The sequence below is a fragment of the Armigeres subalbatus genome, chromosome 3, assembly GCF_024139115.2.
Source record: "Armigeres subalbatus isolate Guangzhou_Male chromosome 3, GZ_Asu_2, whole genome shotgun sequence".
NCBI classification, from domain to species: Eukaryota; Metazoa; Arthropoda; class Insecta; order Diptera; family Culicidae; genus Armigeres; species Armigeres subalbatus.
In genome coordinates this window covers 51,707,325-51,723,427 of record NC_085141.1, presented here as the reverse complement: position 1 = coordinate 51,723,427, position 16,103 = coordinate 51,707,325, and the positions used below count along the sequence as shown (strand labels likewise).

The 16,103-nt window shown below is 40.5% G+C and overlaps 1 protein-coding gene across 3 annotated transcripts in view; it reads left to right on the top strand.

Annotated features, from left to right (window-relative positions):
- The window catches only part of LOC134225217 (E3 ubiquitin-protein ligase RNF13), a 40,727-nt gene that overhangs the window by 12,028 nt on the left and 12,596 nt on the right, over positions 1-16,103 (top strand). For all 3 annotated transcript variants that reach the window (XM_062705097.1, XM_062705096.1, XM_062705095.1), the window contains exons 3-5: positions 12,818-13,385; positions 13,583-13,767; positions 13,827-13,918. In XM_062705097.1, coding sequence (XP_062561081.1) covers positions 13,254-13,385; positions 13,583-13,767; positions 13,827-13,918 — 409 coding nt within the window. In that variant the 5' untranslated portion in view covers positions 12,818-13,253. The remainder of the gene's footprint in view (positions 1-12,817; positions 13,386-13,582; positions 13,768-13,826; positions 13,919-16,103) is intronic.

Below are 16,103 nucleotides of genomic sequence, written 5' to 3'. Positions count from 1 at the left end.
TTCCGGGCCTCTTGAAAGGAGGCTTCTGGGCCTCTTAAATTGAAACTTCCGGCCCCCTTGAAAGGAGGCTTCCGAGCTTCTTGAAATAAAAAATAAATATGCATACATATATCAAAACTTTATCAATAAGTTTGATTAAAATTGTAACATATCCGCCATTATGCATTTTTGTCCGAAGCACCCCCTGGGCCCGGCGAAGGTACCCCCAGGATACATGTACCCCAGGTTTAGAATCGCTGCTCTAAGCTAACGTTCAGACTATGCCGACATGCTCCATTTTGTGCCCTCGTCGAAATTACAGGCACTCAAATGGTTGCATAATCTCTGACAGTCAAGCAGCATTGAATGCTTCGAAATTAGCAGCACGTCTAATCTCATTTGGGAATGTTGCCGTTGTGGCATTGAAGGAAACCGAAAAGGAGATATGCTGACAAGGTAAGACTTGGTTCATGTTGACAGTTGATAAGTCCCGAACCTTTTTATGGTGTATCTGCGTATTCTCTTAGAATGGAAAAAAGATCTTAGCACATATACATATAACAGGCTGTTGCTCGAGCCAATATCGGTAATTTGGCATCGCTCGACCCGTGGAAGCAATGTAATAGAGATCTGCATGGAACGCTCAGAGATGTTCCTGTTCTCTGGTGTTCTTATACCTCTACTACAGATTTAGATTATTTCGGAATTTTATAATCCGTGTAATACCGTGTAATCATAGTTCGTTCCGATCCATCACAGCCTCCGCTTCCGATTCATGCTGACTACATTATTGTTACTGTTCGATATTACACTATCATGCTCAGCAGTAAACAGCCGGCATGGTTGCTGCTGCTGTAGTAACCTTGAGATGGTATAGCGCCCTCTTTGTAGTATGTATATAGCACCTCGGGATAGTAAAAATGTGGCTGCCATACTGCGTCGATACATTTATAGGGCTAAAGCGCGCATACTGAACCTGACTGGTTCTGTCGGCAGAGGTGACGATCAGCAATAGCGCTGGCTGTGACGGGGTTAACAAAACACTAAAAACTACAAATACTACACGCGGGCGCAAATATTGATTGCCGTATCTGTTGCTGTGTGCGAATGCGGGCAAACGCTCGTAGAACGTAACACACAGCTGGGATGCTGCTGGGCCTGGTTCAACAACGTCTTAATCAACTTCCAGCTCAGCACGGGGTAAATGGAATTAGTATGTCGTCAATCACGTGGGCGAGGTTAACAATTGTCGGTTGAAGAAACTGTGGCGAATGCGATTGTAGTACGCACGACTTCACGATGGCAAACATTGGAATAACAAAATAACTTTCACCATCATTTGCAATGGTAGCATGCAGTCGGCTAAGGAAGCATTCTTTCGAATTTCAATCGATGATTACCGTTTAATTAGATTATGACTCATGTGTAACTTCTGTTGTCACCGAAATGTCTAGCCAGTGTGTGTTTTCTTAGGTACGGCAGTCCTAGTTATCATAAAGCAATTTCACATAAAGACATTCTACAGAATAGTGTCGTTTGATTAGATTAGCTGCCTTATAATATGTACTACAATATACCTCTCGATTGGATGCCAGACGCAGTCATGAATGAGGTGTGCTCTGGATTGTCCAAGCAACAACGTTTCGTGCTGCACGTGTTGACCATGAGAAATGAAATGAAAATAAGATGAGTGAACTTTGACATCAAGACATTCTTTATCATGTTTATTTATTATTATAAGATTTTACAATTCTTGCATTTACTTCCACTATGTTAAACTTGTTTGTATCAACGATACCTATGTATTTCGTTTTGTACTTGACAAGCTCTCCAGTTCTTTGTTATCGGATGAAGAAAAACACTGATACAAACATAGTGGGAATAAATGGAAAAATTAAAAAATCTTGAAATTATTATCAAAATTTTGTGCAACCCTGACCCAGCTAAAAATGTGTTATCTCTTGTACCTTCTGTTTATAGACTTTTTCTATAATTATTTTTTTCATTTAATTGTCTATCAAGCGTTAATGAGTTCATTTTTGCCTTTCTCGTATACTAAGTACACTGATCCCACATATATGGGTCACTTTGTAACAATTGTTAGTCACTCCATTTTGCATGTTGATCAAATGGAAATGACCCATATTAGTGTGTGACCCATGATTGTGGGGTCAGTGTATACGTAAAGGCTATGTGATCACTCCAAAACCAAACTTTTGATAGAAGGCTCGGAGACCCACAGTGTTATATACCAATCGACTCAGCTCGACGAATTGTGGTGATGTCTGTCTGTGTGTATGTATGTATGTGTGTATGTGTACAAAATTTTGTAGACACACTTTTTGGAACTTAGCATTGGCCGAATTACTCGCAACAGGTTCCATTCGACTGAGAATCCTGTCCCATTATTTGCTATTGAAAATTGGCCAGATTGGACTATGGGATCAGAAGTTATGGCCAAAATACTATTTTCTATGTGACACTCACTCATATTTTTTAGTATTATTTTTGCACGAGAAAGGCACTAACACCGCTAGCTGGATTAATCAGGGTTTTTTTTTATTTATTACCAGACTAAGGCCGAAGTGGCCTGTGCTGCACATAAAAGTCTTTTCCATTCAGCTCAGTCCATGGCTGCACTTCGCCAACCACGCAGTCTGCGGAGGGTCCGCAAATCGTCCTCCACCTGATCGATCCACCTTGCCCGCTGTGCACCTCGCCTTCTTTTTCCAGTCGGTTCGTTGTCGTTTCACCGGATTACTGTCCGACATTCTGGCTACGTGCCCGGCCCACCGCAGTCTCTTAATTTTCGCGGTGTGAGCGATGGATGGTTCTCCCAACAGCTAATGCAACTCGTGGTTCATTCGCCTCCTCTACGTACCGTCCGCCATCTGCACCTTACCATAGATGCTATGCAACACTTTCCTTTCGAAAACTCCCAGTGCGCGTTGGTCCTCCACGAGCATCGTCCAGGTCTCGTGTCCGTAGAGAACTACCGGTCTTATAACCGTTTTGTAGATAGTCAGTTTGGTACGGCGGCGAACTCTATTCGATCGGAGCGTCTTGCGTCTTACGTACGATTTCCAGCCACTATGCGCCTCCGAATTTCTCTACTGGTATCGTTATCGGCGATCACCAGTGAGCCCAAGTACACGAATTCTTCAACCACCTCGATTTCGTCACCACCGATAGAAACTCGTGGTGGGTGGCTTACATTGACCTCTCTTGAGCCTCTTCCTATCATGTACTTCGTCTTCGACGTGTTGATGACTACTCCAATCCGTTTCGCTTCGCTTTTCAGTCTGATGTAGGCTTCCTCCATCCTCTCAAAGTTACGTGCCATGATATCAATGTCGTCGGCGAAACCAAATAACTGGACGGACTTCGTGAAAATCGTACCACTCGTGTCAATCCCTGCCCTTCGTATCACTCCCTCCAAAGCGATGTTGAATAGCAGACACGATCTTGCCGTAACCCTCTACGCGTTTCTGAGGGACTCGAGAATGCCCCTGAAACTCGAACTACGCACGTCACCCGATCCATCGTCGCCTTGATCAATCGTATCAGTTTATCCGGAAATCCGTTTTCGTGCATTAGCTGCCATAGTTGGTCCCGATCGATTGTATCATATGCGGAGGTGAGGAAAGGTGAGGGGTGTCGAACCACAATAGAATCATGATTATGATTAATTATTTTAGAGCGTCTTAGGGGAAATGCTACAAGGTTAAAAGGCTATTATTCTTCCATTTACTTCCACTATTAACTTTTTTATGTATCAACAAGCAGATACGTATTTCGTTTCCTACTTGGAAACTTCTTCAGTGTTTGTTATCGACGTGGATAACAAACACTGAAGAAGTTTCCAAGTAGGAAACGAAATACGTATCTGCTTGTTGATACATAAAAAAGTTAATAGTGGAAGTAAATGGAAGAATAATAGTCTTTTAACCCCACAATAGAATCATTTTTTTGTCTTCAAAAACCTACACATGCTAAATTTGGTTCCATTTGCTTGATTAGTTCTTGAGTTATGTACAAATTCATATCTCCAGACTCAAACCATCATAAGAATTCTCCCCGTCCTCAAAAACCCCTGCCAGCCATGCTTACAAATTCACGACGAGTAGTTATGTATATGGAAGAAGAAGATTCCACCACCTTCCTAGTACTTTTTCTGTAAGCCCTAATTTTTTGTATTCAATACAGTGCATCATGAGAAACAAATTTTAGTTCTGATAGCTACAAAATTAGTAACATCAAACATAAACATGAACAACTTGATAATGAAATGGCTTGATGGTTAAATGGTAGAGCGCGTAGTTTTGATAAAGATACGTTATCAACTAATCAAAGCGTCCCATACCTACCTACTCGAATCTCGAACATGACTCATATGCCGAGGACCAAGATTGCGAAATTCGAATCCTATGGGAAGAATTACGTAAAACAAATTGAAATAGACAATTAACAGCGAGTGTTCGGAATATGAGTCATATTCGGGATTTCAATTAGAACCGTATTAAAAAAAATGTGTATGTGCTGAAAAAGTATTATTATAAAATATGGGCTGTTTGTCGATAAGATAGTATTTATACAACGTATGCTAAGTACCATCTCCCGAAAGGCTGTATTACGAACTCGAATCTAATTTTAACCGTTTTGATAATACTTATGCTCTCCTGTAGCCTTGCGAGCAAAGGCATAGGATTGTCAATCCGGAGATGGCGAGTTCGATTCTCGGTCCGTTCTTTTCGTCCCGGATATTTTCGGGTTGGAAACTTTCTCGACACCCTGGGCATATAACCATTGTACTAACGGGCTTGGTGGTCATATGGCTACCGCTTCTGCTTCATACGCAGGAGGTCGTGGGTTCAATCCCAGGCCCGTTCCATTCCTCCTACTTTGTATCTTTTCATATATTTCTCATATTCCAGCAATCGCTAGAACTGGGAATGGGCTTTCATACCGTTTCCATCTTCTATCCCTATACCTACAACTTGATTAGTTCTAGCAGGTTACTGTTAGAATTCGAAATGAGCGAAAAAGTTTGTTTCGGCATCCAATTAGAATACTACACAACCCTTTCATAACTATCACATTGGCAACCCGTTAACCAAGACGAACCTCTGCCATAAAACCTTAACCCCAAGATTCCAAAAAAAATCCGCAGGAACTCGTGGCGAGTGCAGAGGTGTTCTCGGCTTGCAGTGGGCGAGTGACTGCATCATCAATTCCTTCCCATCCCCGATGATCGTGAGGACGTGGCCAGCGCCGTTATCGACTATCCAAAATACTAGAGCTCTCGGACTGTGCACATTGAGGTTGGAGAGCAAATCCCATGCTTCCATCCATTGGTTCCTTGTGCAATTGCGATTGTTCTGGTCGATCACGGAGTAGCAACTACGAAATGCACGGTCATCATGCTCATGCTCATGCTCATGCTCACCCTGGGCATAAATCCATTGTACTTGCCACACGAGATACATACTTATGCAATGGCGGGCATAGAAAAGCTTTCAATCAATAACTGAGGTATCCAGTTGGAATGTAGAGCCATTGAAGAAAAAGAAGAAGAAGAATGCTTATGCGTAAAAGCCAATGTAACGGCATTTTTTTCTTCTATAATTAATTCAATATTGAGGGTCGATTACAGAGTCTGCTACAGATATCTCTGGGATTCAGGATTCGCGTTGAACAATCATTATGCCAACATGTATAATTGAATGCAATGCTATCAAGTCAGTACATTAACACGATTTCGGATCTTATCAGGTGAAGCAAAAATGAACTTGAACTTGAACGAAAATGATACTTGCATCGTAGGGTGATAATTTGTATTATCAGTAGCACAATTTGAAGCCGAATAGAAGGCTTGGCTTTGGGAGTTGGTGCTAAACCAGTTCTCAAAGAATGTAGGGGAATGTGGTCGGTTGTCGCCACCCTTTTGTTTTTGGTTCATAACTTTGGTTCAATTGAACAAAGTGGTGATATTTGCATACAAATGGAAGCCTGGCACAAGTTAATAACTGGTAAAGAGATTTGATTGATTCCATGTATTGGAATATTTTTAATAATAATTTTGTTAAGTGTTAATTTTATGCCATTTTGATAAAGATGGTCAATTGTCGGCACTCTAAAAAAAACACTCAAAACTATAAAAAAATTAAATGTTTAGAAAACGAACAATTCAGTGTAACTGTATAGTGTACACATATTCACTAAGAGGAAACGATTATATGGGAGGGTGATCTGGAACCCCTGGACCGACTTCAACTAAATTTGGTACACATATTTTTTATCCTGAGTAGTAGATGGCAGGTGTAGACGAAAAGAAGGCAGGTGTGATGGGAACCTCTTGAATTCTAAGTAGACGATTATAGGGAGTAGGGATGTTATTGGTTAAAGAGGGAAAGGGTGTTTCAGGAAACGAGTAGTATTTTACTAAGTGAATGCACAGAGTGATTTAAAGAAATGAAGAAGAGTGAAGGCACAAGAAAGATGAAAGAAGAAAAAAAATACAGTCGACTCTCTACATCTCGATGTTTTATATCTCGATATCTCTCCTTATGTCAATGGTTTCCTCGGTCCCTTCAATCTACATACATTTTGTCTTTCTACATCTCGATAACCTCCCTATCTCGATATCTCTCTATCTCGATGAGTTCTGACCATATTTTGTTCAGGATTCACTCTCCTCATGTCGATGTGTTCAAATTTTTCGGCTACTAGACCATCTTTGGACAATAGCAAACACATCAACAATAATAAATGACATTTGTTTTTTTGTCGTTTTCCATTTTTGTGATTTTTATCAGGAGTGAGCTCGTTTGTTAGCAAAAAGATGCAACGAATTTGATGCTGTATTTTTTTGTTTGTGATATGTTCAGTGAGATGGAAAACAGAACAGTACCCCTACCTATAGGGCACTGCACGGACTGCTTTGTCTCTTTCTCGCTGCAAAGAAATTTGAAAACAACAAGGCCAGTAAACGTCAAATTCCCTGAAGAACAAAAGAGAAAGAGATTCGTTCGTGCAGTGCCCTATTATATCCAAAAAATGCAGCCTCATTACGTCTAATACAGGGGGGTAATATGCGGTGCATCGCGCCTCCTCTGCATGTAGTATGAAGCAAATGTAAATAAACAATCCCACAATTTTTTCGTTAGTCAGCAGTAGTGTAGGTTAACCAATATCCTACAAGAATCCAGTTCGAAAAATGTTACACTTGCCAAGCGGGGTGGCCCAGGGTGGCCCGCCTTTCCCAAGCGGCGAGGCCCGGATAATACATCTTAGGTAGGCTAGATTTGTTCGTGGATGACAGGCTTACTCCCCCCCTGGTCTAATAAGCAATGAGAAGAAAGACGAACACTGTACAAAATACACGTGTGAAAAAGTGGACGAAGTTGGCATGGCAACACAAACGAAACCAAGGATGAAACATTGTATTGAAAGGTACGACAAATAATAAATACTGCAATATAATTTTAATATGATGTTCATTGTCAAGCAAGAGAACAGGAAGTAAAAAGCAAATAAAGTTAGTTTTTGGTAAAACCCGTAACGGTTCGGTTCGTTTTTCTTCCGCCGGTATTCTTATGTAAAGAAAAAAAGTCTGTTCGAGTTGGAAATTTGTCTCGTTTTGGACAGCACGGTTACGTCAATCCCTTTGGTAAGTGTCGGAAGTTTGGAAGAGTGCGAGTAATCCTTAAATCATATTACACCTTATCAGTCCACCTCACAGAAAGTCAGTTAGTGTATACGTTTCTCAAGTATTCAGAAATCCTATATCTTGGGCGAACAGAAAACAACAAACAGTAGTGGCCTTATCTTCAAGTGAAGCGGAATGAGGTGCTTTTAATTTGGCTGTTTCAGAAGGCATATGGTTGAAGTGAATCCTTACAGATTTGAAGACAATCTCGATGAATGAATCGTTTACCATCTATATTCTATGAAGATAATCACGGATGTATCTCAATGACAAAGAATCTTGCATATTAGAGAGCTAAACACATCGATGTCAAGCACCACTTCTTGCGAGACCATGTGATCGAAGGGAATATCAAGATCGAACCTTTTTTCATCCAACAAGCAATTAGCAGATGTTTTCGCTAAAGCGCTAGATAATAACGATATTCTTCTTGGATTTATGCTTGGTTCTACGACGCTTTTCATCACATTTAGCAATACGATGGTTTCAATCAATTCTAGAGCCACTTTTGAGTGAAACTTATAATTTAAAAATTCATAATAATTAGAAGAAAAAACTCAGATTAATCCACCTAGCGGTAATGATGGCTTTCTCGTGCATTCTGAAATGTATTTAAAAACCCATTTCTACAAAATTGTACAGATACACACACAAACGCGCGCGTCACTTTTCAAGGGAGGACCCTTGGCAATAAACAAAGATTTTTTAACAATACCGAAATGCGTCCGATCTGGTCAATTTTAAATAGCAAACAATGGCAACTTATTGCTAGTGAATCAGTCAGTGCTAAGTTCCAAAAAGTGTGTCTACAAAATGTGTACACATTCACTAGCACACACATACAGACATCACCTCAGTTCGTCGAACTAATGTCGTTTTCGGTTATTGCTGGGTCGAACCTAGTTCTGTACCGGATCCGCTCTAACAGCTGTCAAAACGTTCGGTTATTCGTTCAGGTTGGATCGCGATCCGCACCAGATCCGACCCAAAATGAATGAGGTTCGCTCTGCCGATTTATCGAGATCCAACCTAGGTTCACCAACACAGTCGAACACACACTGTCAAACTGTGTTTATGTTTGCCTAAAAGAAAATGAAAACGTAAAGGACAAGGATGGGTATTTGATTTTGAATCGTTTCTGTTTCATTTGTTAAATTTATCAATTTTGTTGCTTTCTTCCACGCAAAAATGGGTTATTTTAATTGTGTGCTGTATTCAAGTTTCTCTGATGGTGAATCGGATTCAGATACCGAAATATTTTTCGCTGATAACCTCAGACGGTAGCTCCATTATAAACAAAATGAGTGTTGAAATCTTTGTTGAAAATTTGATCGATAAATGCAGTGACGAGAAGGTAGCTGCTATTTATTCACTATTACGTTGTGTATTCGAAGATATAATTTAGGTATATTTGCTCTCTCAATGGGAGAATAGCGTACCGGAGTATCTGCTGCTATGAAATTATTTTTACCAAAATGTCCATACCATTATTTTATTGATTATTGCAGTTCTGTGAATAATTTGTTTAAGGTTACGGATTTGAAGAATATAACCAATAAATGATACGTTTTTCTGATTATTTACAATAGATTTACCAATTATTTACCCTGCAGAGGGTATATTTGCTACCTAGTAACACTCCATATGATACTTCGTCAGAAAATAAATTCAAATGTCAATTTATGAACAGTTTTTATACGATTTGAATATAATGTTTGAGTGAAAGAAAGATTTTTAGTTGTAATTCTTTAAAAACCGACAAAGACATATTCTATCCTACTGATATTTTTCATTATGTTGAATCTTTTGTTTAGATTATATAAATAGTGAAAAATTATTTGCTTTTCTTGTATATTTGATTTTTGTAGTTTTGACGTAATCGCGGGTCATCCCAAAGGGTCCCCTCTTGGGGGAAAATAGCAAAAAAAAATGCAGAAATTAAAAAAGGATGCTAGTCAACTCTTGTGGGATTTGATGTTTCGTTTGAAATAAAAGGCCCCAAATCTCAATAAATTTTCTTGTTTTCATATTTTCTTGTTCTGTTCCATTTGAATGCCATAATTGATAATTAAAATCTACTGTAACACAATCACTGTTACCCAGAACGCCACAAAGAACCAGCAAAAAAGTTTATCGGAAAACACGGATTGGCATAATTACCAGAAATCTAGACCAGCATTTGAAAAGGGCGTAACAGCCAAAATGTATTCCTTCTGATTCTTCGTCCACATATAGAGCTTTATATGTAGACGAAGAATCAGAAGGAATAAATTTTGGCTGTTACGCCCTTTTCAAATGTAGGTCTAGAAATGTTCCGGAGCGCAAAAATTCCTACAAGCTCCTTATCACATAAATTTATTGATGGATTAATTGTCATTTTTAAAATTACACAAATAACAGAAAAAAAATCTGACTCCCATAATTCAAAAAAACAAGAAAAGATACACTAATAACAAAATTTAATAGATAATAAAATATGTCTGTTTCTGCCAGCTGATAAAAGTGCAAAATGAAAACAAAACAGATGATAGGGATTGAGTTCTCACTAACACCATCATACTGACTCGACCCCGATTAGTTTTCGTTAGGATATTCTGAGTCGGGGTCGGACCTGACCCAGGTTTAAAACCGAAAACGACATAAGTCGAACGGTATATAACACTATGGGTCATACAAAAAGTTCGTTTTTGGAGTGATCCTATAGCGTTTCGGTACATCTTAGTTGTACGAGAAAGGGAAACAATAAACTCAATAAATACAAATAACAAATACGTGTTTGAAAATATTCCTTCAAATCCTACGCCTTTTTGCCTTTCTCGTATACTAAGTAGACTGGATTCTGTTTTTACACGATTTACATTTTCTCAATTTTCCCCTCATCCTAAATGTTTAACGTATATTAATTATCATGTGATTTTTCTTCGATTTATTCAGGATTTTTTGAAACATGTTTGGAAGAGTTTGGTGGCAAATTGAAGTCACACGATCAAAAATACGAGCGAAAAAAAATCGTGTAAAAACAAAATCCTGTGTATACGTAAAGGCTATATGATCACTCCAAAACCAAACTTTTGATAGAAGGCTCAGAGACCCATAGTGTTATATACCAATCGACTCAGCTCGACGAATTAAGGTGATGTCTGTTTGTGTGTATGTATTTATGTGTGTGTGTGTGTATGTGTGTATGGGCCGAATTACTCGCAAGTTCCATTCGACGGGGAATCCTGTCCCATTGTTTGCTATTGAAAAAATTGGCCATATTGGACTATGGGATCAGAAGTTATGGCCAAAATACTATTTTATATGCGCAAAACACGCTAAAAAGCACTCACTCATGTTTTAACACGAAAAAGGCACCAACACTGCTAGATGGATTAATCAGGGTTTTTGATTGTGGATTTGAATAGTTTTACGTCATACGTTTTTCCTTAGCTAGACAAGCTTCAAAAGATTTTAGCATCATCATTTCAAGTTTTATCCGAGCAAATCTCGATTGACCCTGATTTACGCGTTTGATAACCTTGCGTCACTCGATGATTAACCATTGCGATTTTCCACTGCATTTTTTTTCAGCAAAATATAAATGATGATAACATTATTGATTACTGTTCGCAATAATCCAAAGTGACGTAAGTTCTATTATTTTGCTGCACAGTTCGGCTTTTATTACTGCCCAGGCTTTTGTTACTCAGTTGCATTTCATACTTAATACTATAGGGGAGACTTGGCAGACTTGATCCCATTTTCTGATTTCCGTTGTATCACAGCCAAAAATAAATAAACATACGCGATTTCCACACAGACTCTCTAAGAAATATAGTATTCAACTTTACTGATGTGAAACATTCCTTAAATTATTGCTGTTACTTTTAAAATATTCGGAGGGAATTGATCTCTCTCCAAGAACTTGCTTTGATAAAAGTAGAGTGGTGCCCTCAGATTTTTAAAATATTTTTCCTTTAAAATGTACGTGGAATTTTCGAATTGCTGTGCGCATACATGAACGATTTTTGTTATTGAATTCGGCAGCACATGCAATTTTGAAATTTGGGGAGACTTGATCCCCTTTCTGCCAACCCTTCATCAAATCTGTCAAATCTACAAAAAATAGAAGCCTGAGAACAGATTAATATTTTTTGAAGTTTTTTCGCCAAATTTTTGTATGGGTGACTAATGGGGGATCAAGTGTTGAGGCAATAACTTCAAATCCAATTATCCTTAAAACTTTGATGGAATGTTGACATTTTCATCAGTACAGATCATTTAGCATATTAATGGCTTTGTGCTGTGAAAAAAACGAAAGCGTTTGGTAATTGTTATAAAAAGTTGGTCAAATTTTGTGAGGCCAATAAAAAAACCTTTGGGAAGGGCAAAAGTTACATACCGCCCTGCCGAATAAATAAGGTTGTCAATCCGAAAAATAGCTCACCACATAAAAGTCATTTGTCTAGAGGACCTATACTAAAAAATACGCTAGAACAAAACTACTTTAGTTCTCGATAAAACAGGGGGTGATCAAGTCTCCCCACCTTCCCCTACTATTCATGTATTTCGAATAGAATAAAGCGCTTCTGGACTGGCCATTTAAAAAAAATAAATCACTGAGTTTCAATTTGGTTGGTCAAGCTGCAATTCGCAACAAAAGCAAAATTGAATGTTATAGACCTGAGAATGAGTTCAAACACACCATGCGCGAAAAATCACCGAATGATTTCCTATATTTTATATTTATACCATCAATCGGCTTTGCAAAAGAGCTCCACTATCGGACAGCTTTATGCACGTATACCTTCGCAGCGACACGAGACCTTATCATTGTTTTGAATATGTTCCCTCTTCTGAGCGTTCTTTGTTGCGCTTGATGTTCGAAGGAAATTTCTGTTAGGAATATCTGTTGACTCTGCAAGAAACATGCGATGCGGTGAGAGACCTCCCAGATTACGCCTCTGCCAAAATCTGCCTACATAAACAATTTAGACTCCTATCAGATTTGTAGCGGCAGTCATAGACGAAACAAACAGCCGTAGAAGTTTGTACCCAGTCGCATCTTAACTAATATGAAATTAATTTCGTAATAAAATGACTGCACACGAACTAATAGAAACTATGTGTCATTCTATCTATTTCCAGTATGCCAGAACCGGACTCCACTGCAGCAGACAAAGGTCCACTATCATGCTAGAACGCATCAGCGCCCCGCTGCAGCACCGCTTTTGCCATTCATTCGCCATTTCACTGAATGGTGAACGTCGTCATCAACGTCGGCTGCCGACACGACATCAACGCTGCTAATTTAATCGAGCTGACATTACCATCCATCGCATCGCCTTACGCTACAGGCCGTATCAGCTGTTTGTACATTGATTAGTACCTACTGAAGCAAAGTGTGTGAAAAGAGTCCTTACGCAAGGCTTAAAGTGCTACAATTATTTCCGTTCGAAGGGACTCGTATACGATTATCGAGAAATAAAGTGACATGATTTGATGCAGCTTAGACAAAGTCTAGCAATAGTGCTGCGTCCAAAACAAAACACTGGGGTTTTCTGTGATAGTGGCAACCGATAGGATGGCCATGTCGATGGTGAGCTGCTTCTTAATTAGAAGCCTTCTGACCAACTACCATTTAGTCCTGCTGCTCTCAGTCTTCCTACTGACGAAAAGTGCCAAGGGGGACATCCTTGTCTATCAGCAAGATCAGGTTTGTTCCACATAGAAACCACTATCCACTTATGTAAATCTCCCAGCTGTGTGTCTCCCATCTGTTGTATACGTTTAATGTGTTTACTTTTGCATGCCTACGACAGCGACTTTTAGTTTTACTATCACTAATAACAGTTATTGACTGTTAAATAACACTGATAACGTTTCCTATCAACCTGTTTCACCTACTTCTAGTTGTTGGAGGAATTTCGTGACTTCCCGGCCACCTTTGGAACGGATATTCCGGAGAGTGGCATTAAGGTACGGGCCGTCCGGGCGGAACCGTACGATGGTTGCTCGACCATGGTGGGCCCACCGGAGAATGTCACCTCTATGGGGACCATTGGTGTTCCGACGCGGTTTGTCGTCATTGTAGCGAGGTAAGAGTGCATTCTCACGTCAATGATTTTGATCCAAATCAGACGATTTGTAATTTAAGGTACAATTGCTCGTTCGAGGTGAAGGTTCGCAATGCGCAGAATGCCGGGTACGCTGCCGTGATTGTACACAACGTTGGAAGCAACGATTTGGGTAAGTTATAAAGGATAAGTATTCGCTAGTTTTCTAAATCTCCTTCTTCTTCATTGGAATTACATCCCTCGCTGGGACATTGTCGCCTCGCAACTTGTGCAAATGTGCATTAATCACTTCCACAGTTATTAATCACGAGGTTCCAAAGCCAAGTTACCATTTCTGCATTCGTATATCATAAGGCTAACACGATGATACTTTTATGCCCAGGGAAGTCGAGACAATTTCCAACCCAAAAATTTTCTGGACCTCACAGGGAATCGACTTTCCAGGTCACCCTCAGCATGGTCTTGCTTTGTAGCCGCGGACCTTATCGCACGGCTAAGGAGGTCCCGACTACTTTGAGCGTGTTTACAGCGGCACACCAGGAGTTAACTTTCGGAAATCAGTATGGCAAAAAGCATCTAGGGTTTATAATCTCGAAAATAAGTGATAGGCCTATTAGCAGACACCTGTCTTCATAACTGGTGCCAAACTAGTTTTTCATGAAAGGTTCCTACTGTTGCGAAAACCCGTGTTAGATGTCTTTCGTCATACAAACTTCAAGTGGTTAACTCATGCTGGCTATTTTTGCATATACGTTAGCGCCTGGATGTTGGCAGCGGCGGGTATGAAATCAGTCACTGTATGTGATTCATTGCACAGGGAACCAATGGAAGGAAGCATAGAGAATTTTCTCTTCAACCTCATTGCACAGTCCAGGAGCTCTAGATTTTTTTTAAATGGTCGGCAACGGCGCTGGCCACGTTCTCAAGTCTATCGGGTATGAAAAAATTGACCATGTAATCACTCGTGCACTGCAAACCGAGAACACATCTGCACTAGCCACGAGTTCATGAATTTTATTGGAATCTGGAGGTTAAAGGTTCCATGGCAGTGGTTCGTCTTGGTTGACGGTTTGACAAATGTGCTAGTTATTAAAGGATGGTTATTCTAATTAAATGCCGAAACAAACTTTTTCACACATTTCGAATTCTTGATACCGTTTCCTGGTACGTATTCTCTTAGCCTTTGAGGAATGTCATTCGAAACCCAGAAGAGGAATCGTTAAAAGCCTCAGGCTGCTGGTCTAACCAACGGCAGCCAACGATGTGGGCTTTTGGTCCTCGAGTCCCAGAGTCGTTTTACAAGAGGTGGGTAGGTTTTCGGACCTTGTTAAAGCAGATTTGGGAGATAGTCTGTAAGCAAATTTTACTCACATTCGATTATACAGATGGGGTTGCTAATCTAGCGATGGCGTTGCTAGTCTAGTGGCGTTGGGGGTTGTTGTTCTACCGGTGGCCGATTAATCAATCGAAGGGCCTCAGCGAAATTAGCGTCGTAGAACAGGTGACCTCCAAAGAAAAGCTTCCGGAGGGGGCCGGTAACGTCACGGTGGCGACGACTTTGCGGCTTCCACTATCACAACGAACAACGAGTTGCTCCGAACGGCCGCTGATGTTTAGCGTGGGTTTGACGGTGGGCGAATGTTCCTCAAGCTTGTAGCGGAATAGCCGCCGATGGTCAGTTGACCAGGTTAGGAAACTTGGTGTATTGTCGACTAAGGCCAGAGCCAGCCAGAGTAAACGCGACGAGCGATGGGACGCGACGCGACTCACGTAAAAGAATAACAATCATTATCAACAGGCTGTCAAATTGCACTGTCGCATCGCACGTCGCGTTTACTCTGGCTTGCCCCTAAGGGCGTCAGCGGCCGCACCGCGACGGTTGCTTCGAAATGTGATGGGCAACATAAGATCGCGGGTTGCTTGACGGTGAACAGAAGCTAGCTCAAGCTCAAGAGAGCTAGTCCCGCCAATCTCGTTATCGTCATCCCCATACCAAAGCAACAAAGCGAATGGTAGTCCGAAGCACTTTCTCCCCCCGCAAGAATATCCACAAGGCCACATGGAAATCAACTAATCAAGTAACGGAAAACCAAATCGACCTCGTTCTATACGACGGTAAATTCTTCTCCGACATCACGAACGTACGCACTTACGAGGCAGTGCAGTGCGATATTGAATCCGACCACTACCTCGTTGCAGTATGTCTGCGCTCAAAACTCTCAACGGTGTACAACATGCGTTGGAGTCGTCCGCTGCGGCTAAACATTGGGCGGCTACAAGACGGTAGACTAGCCCAAGACTACGCGCAGCATCTCTTGAAGATGGCTCGAAAGATATTCGATCCGCCTTTGGGAGCA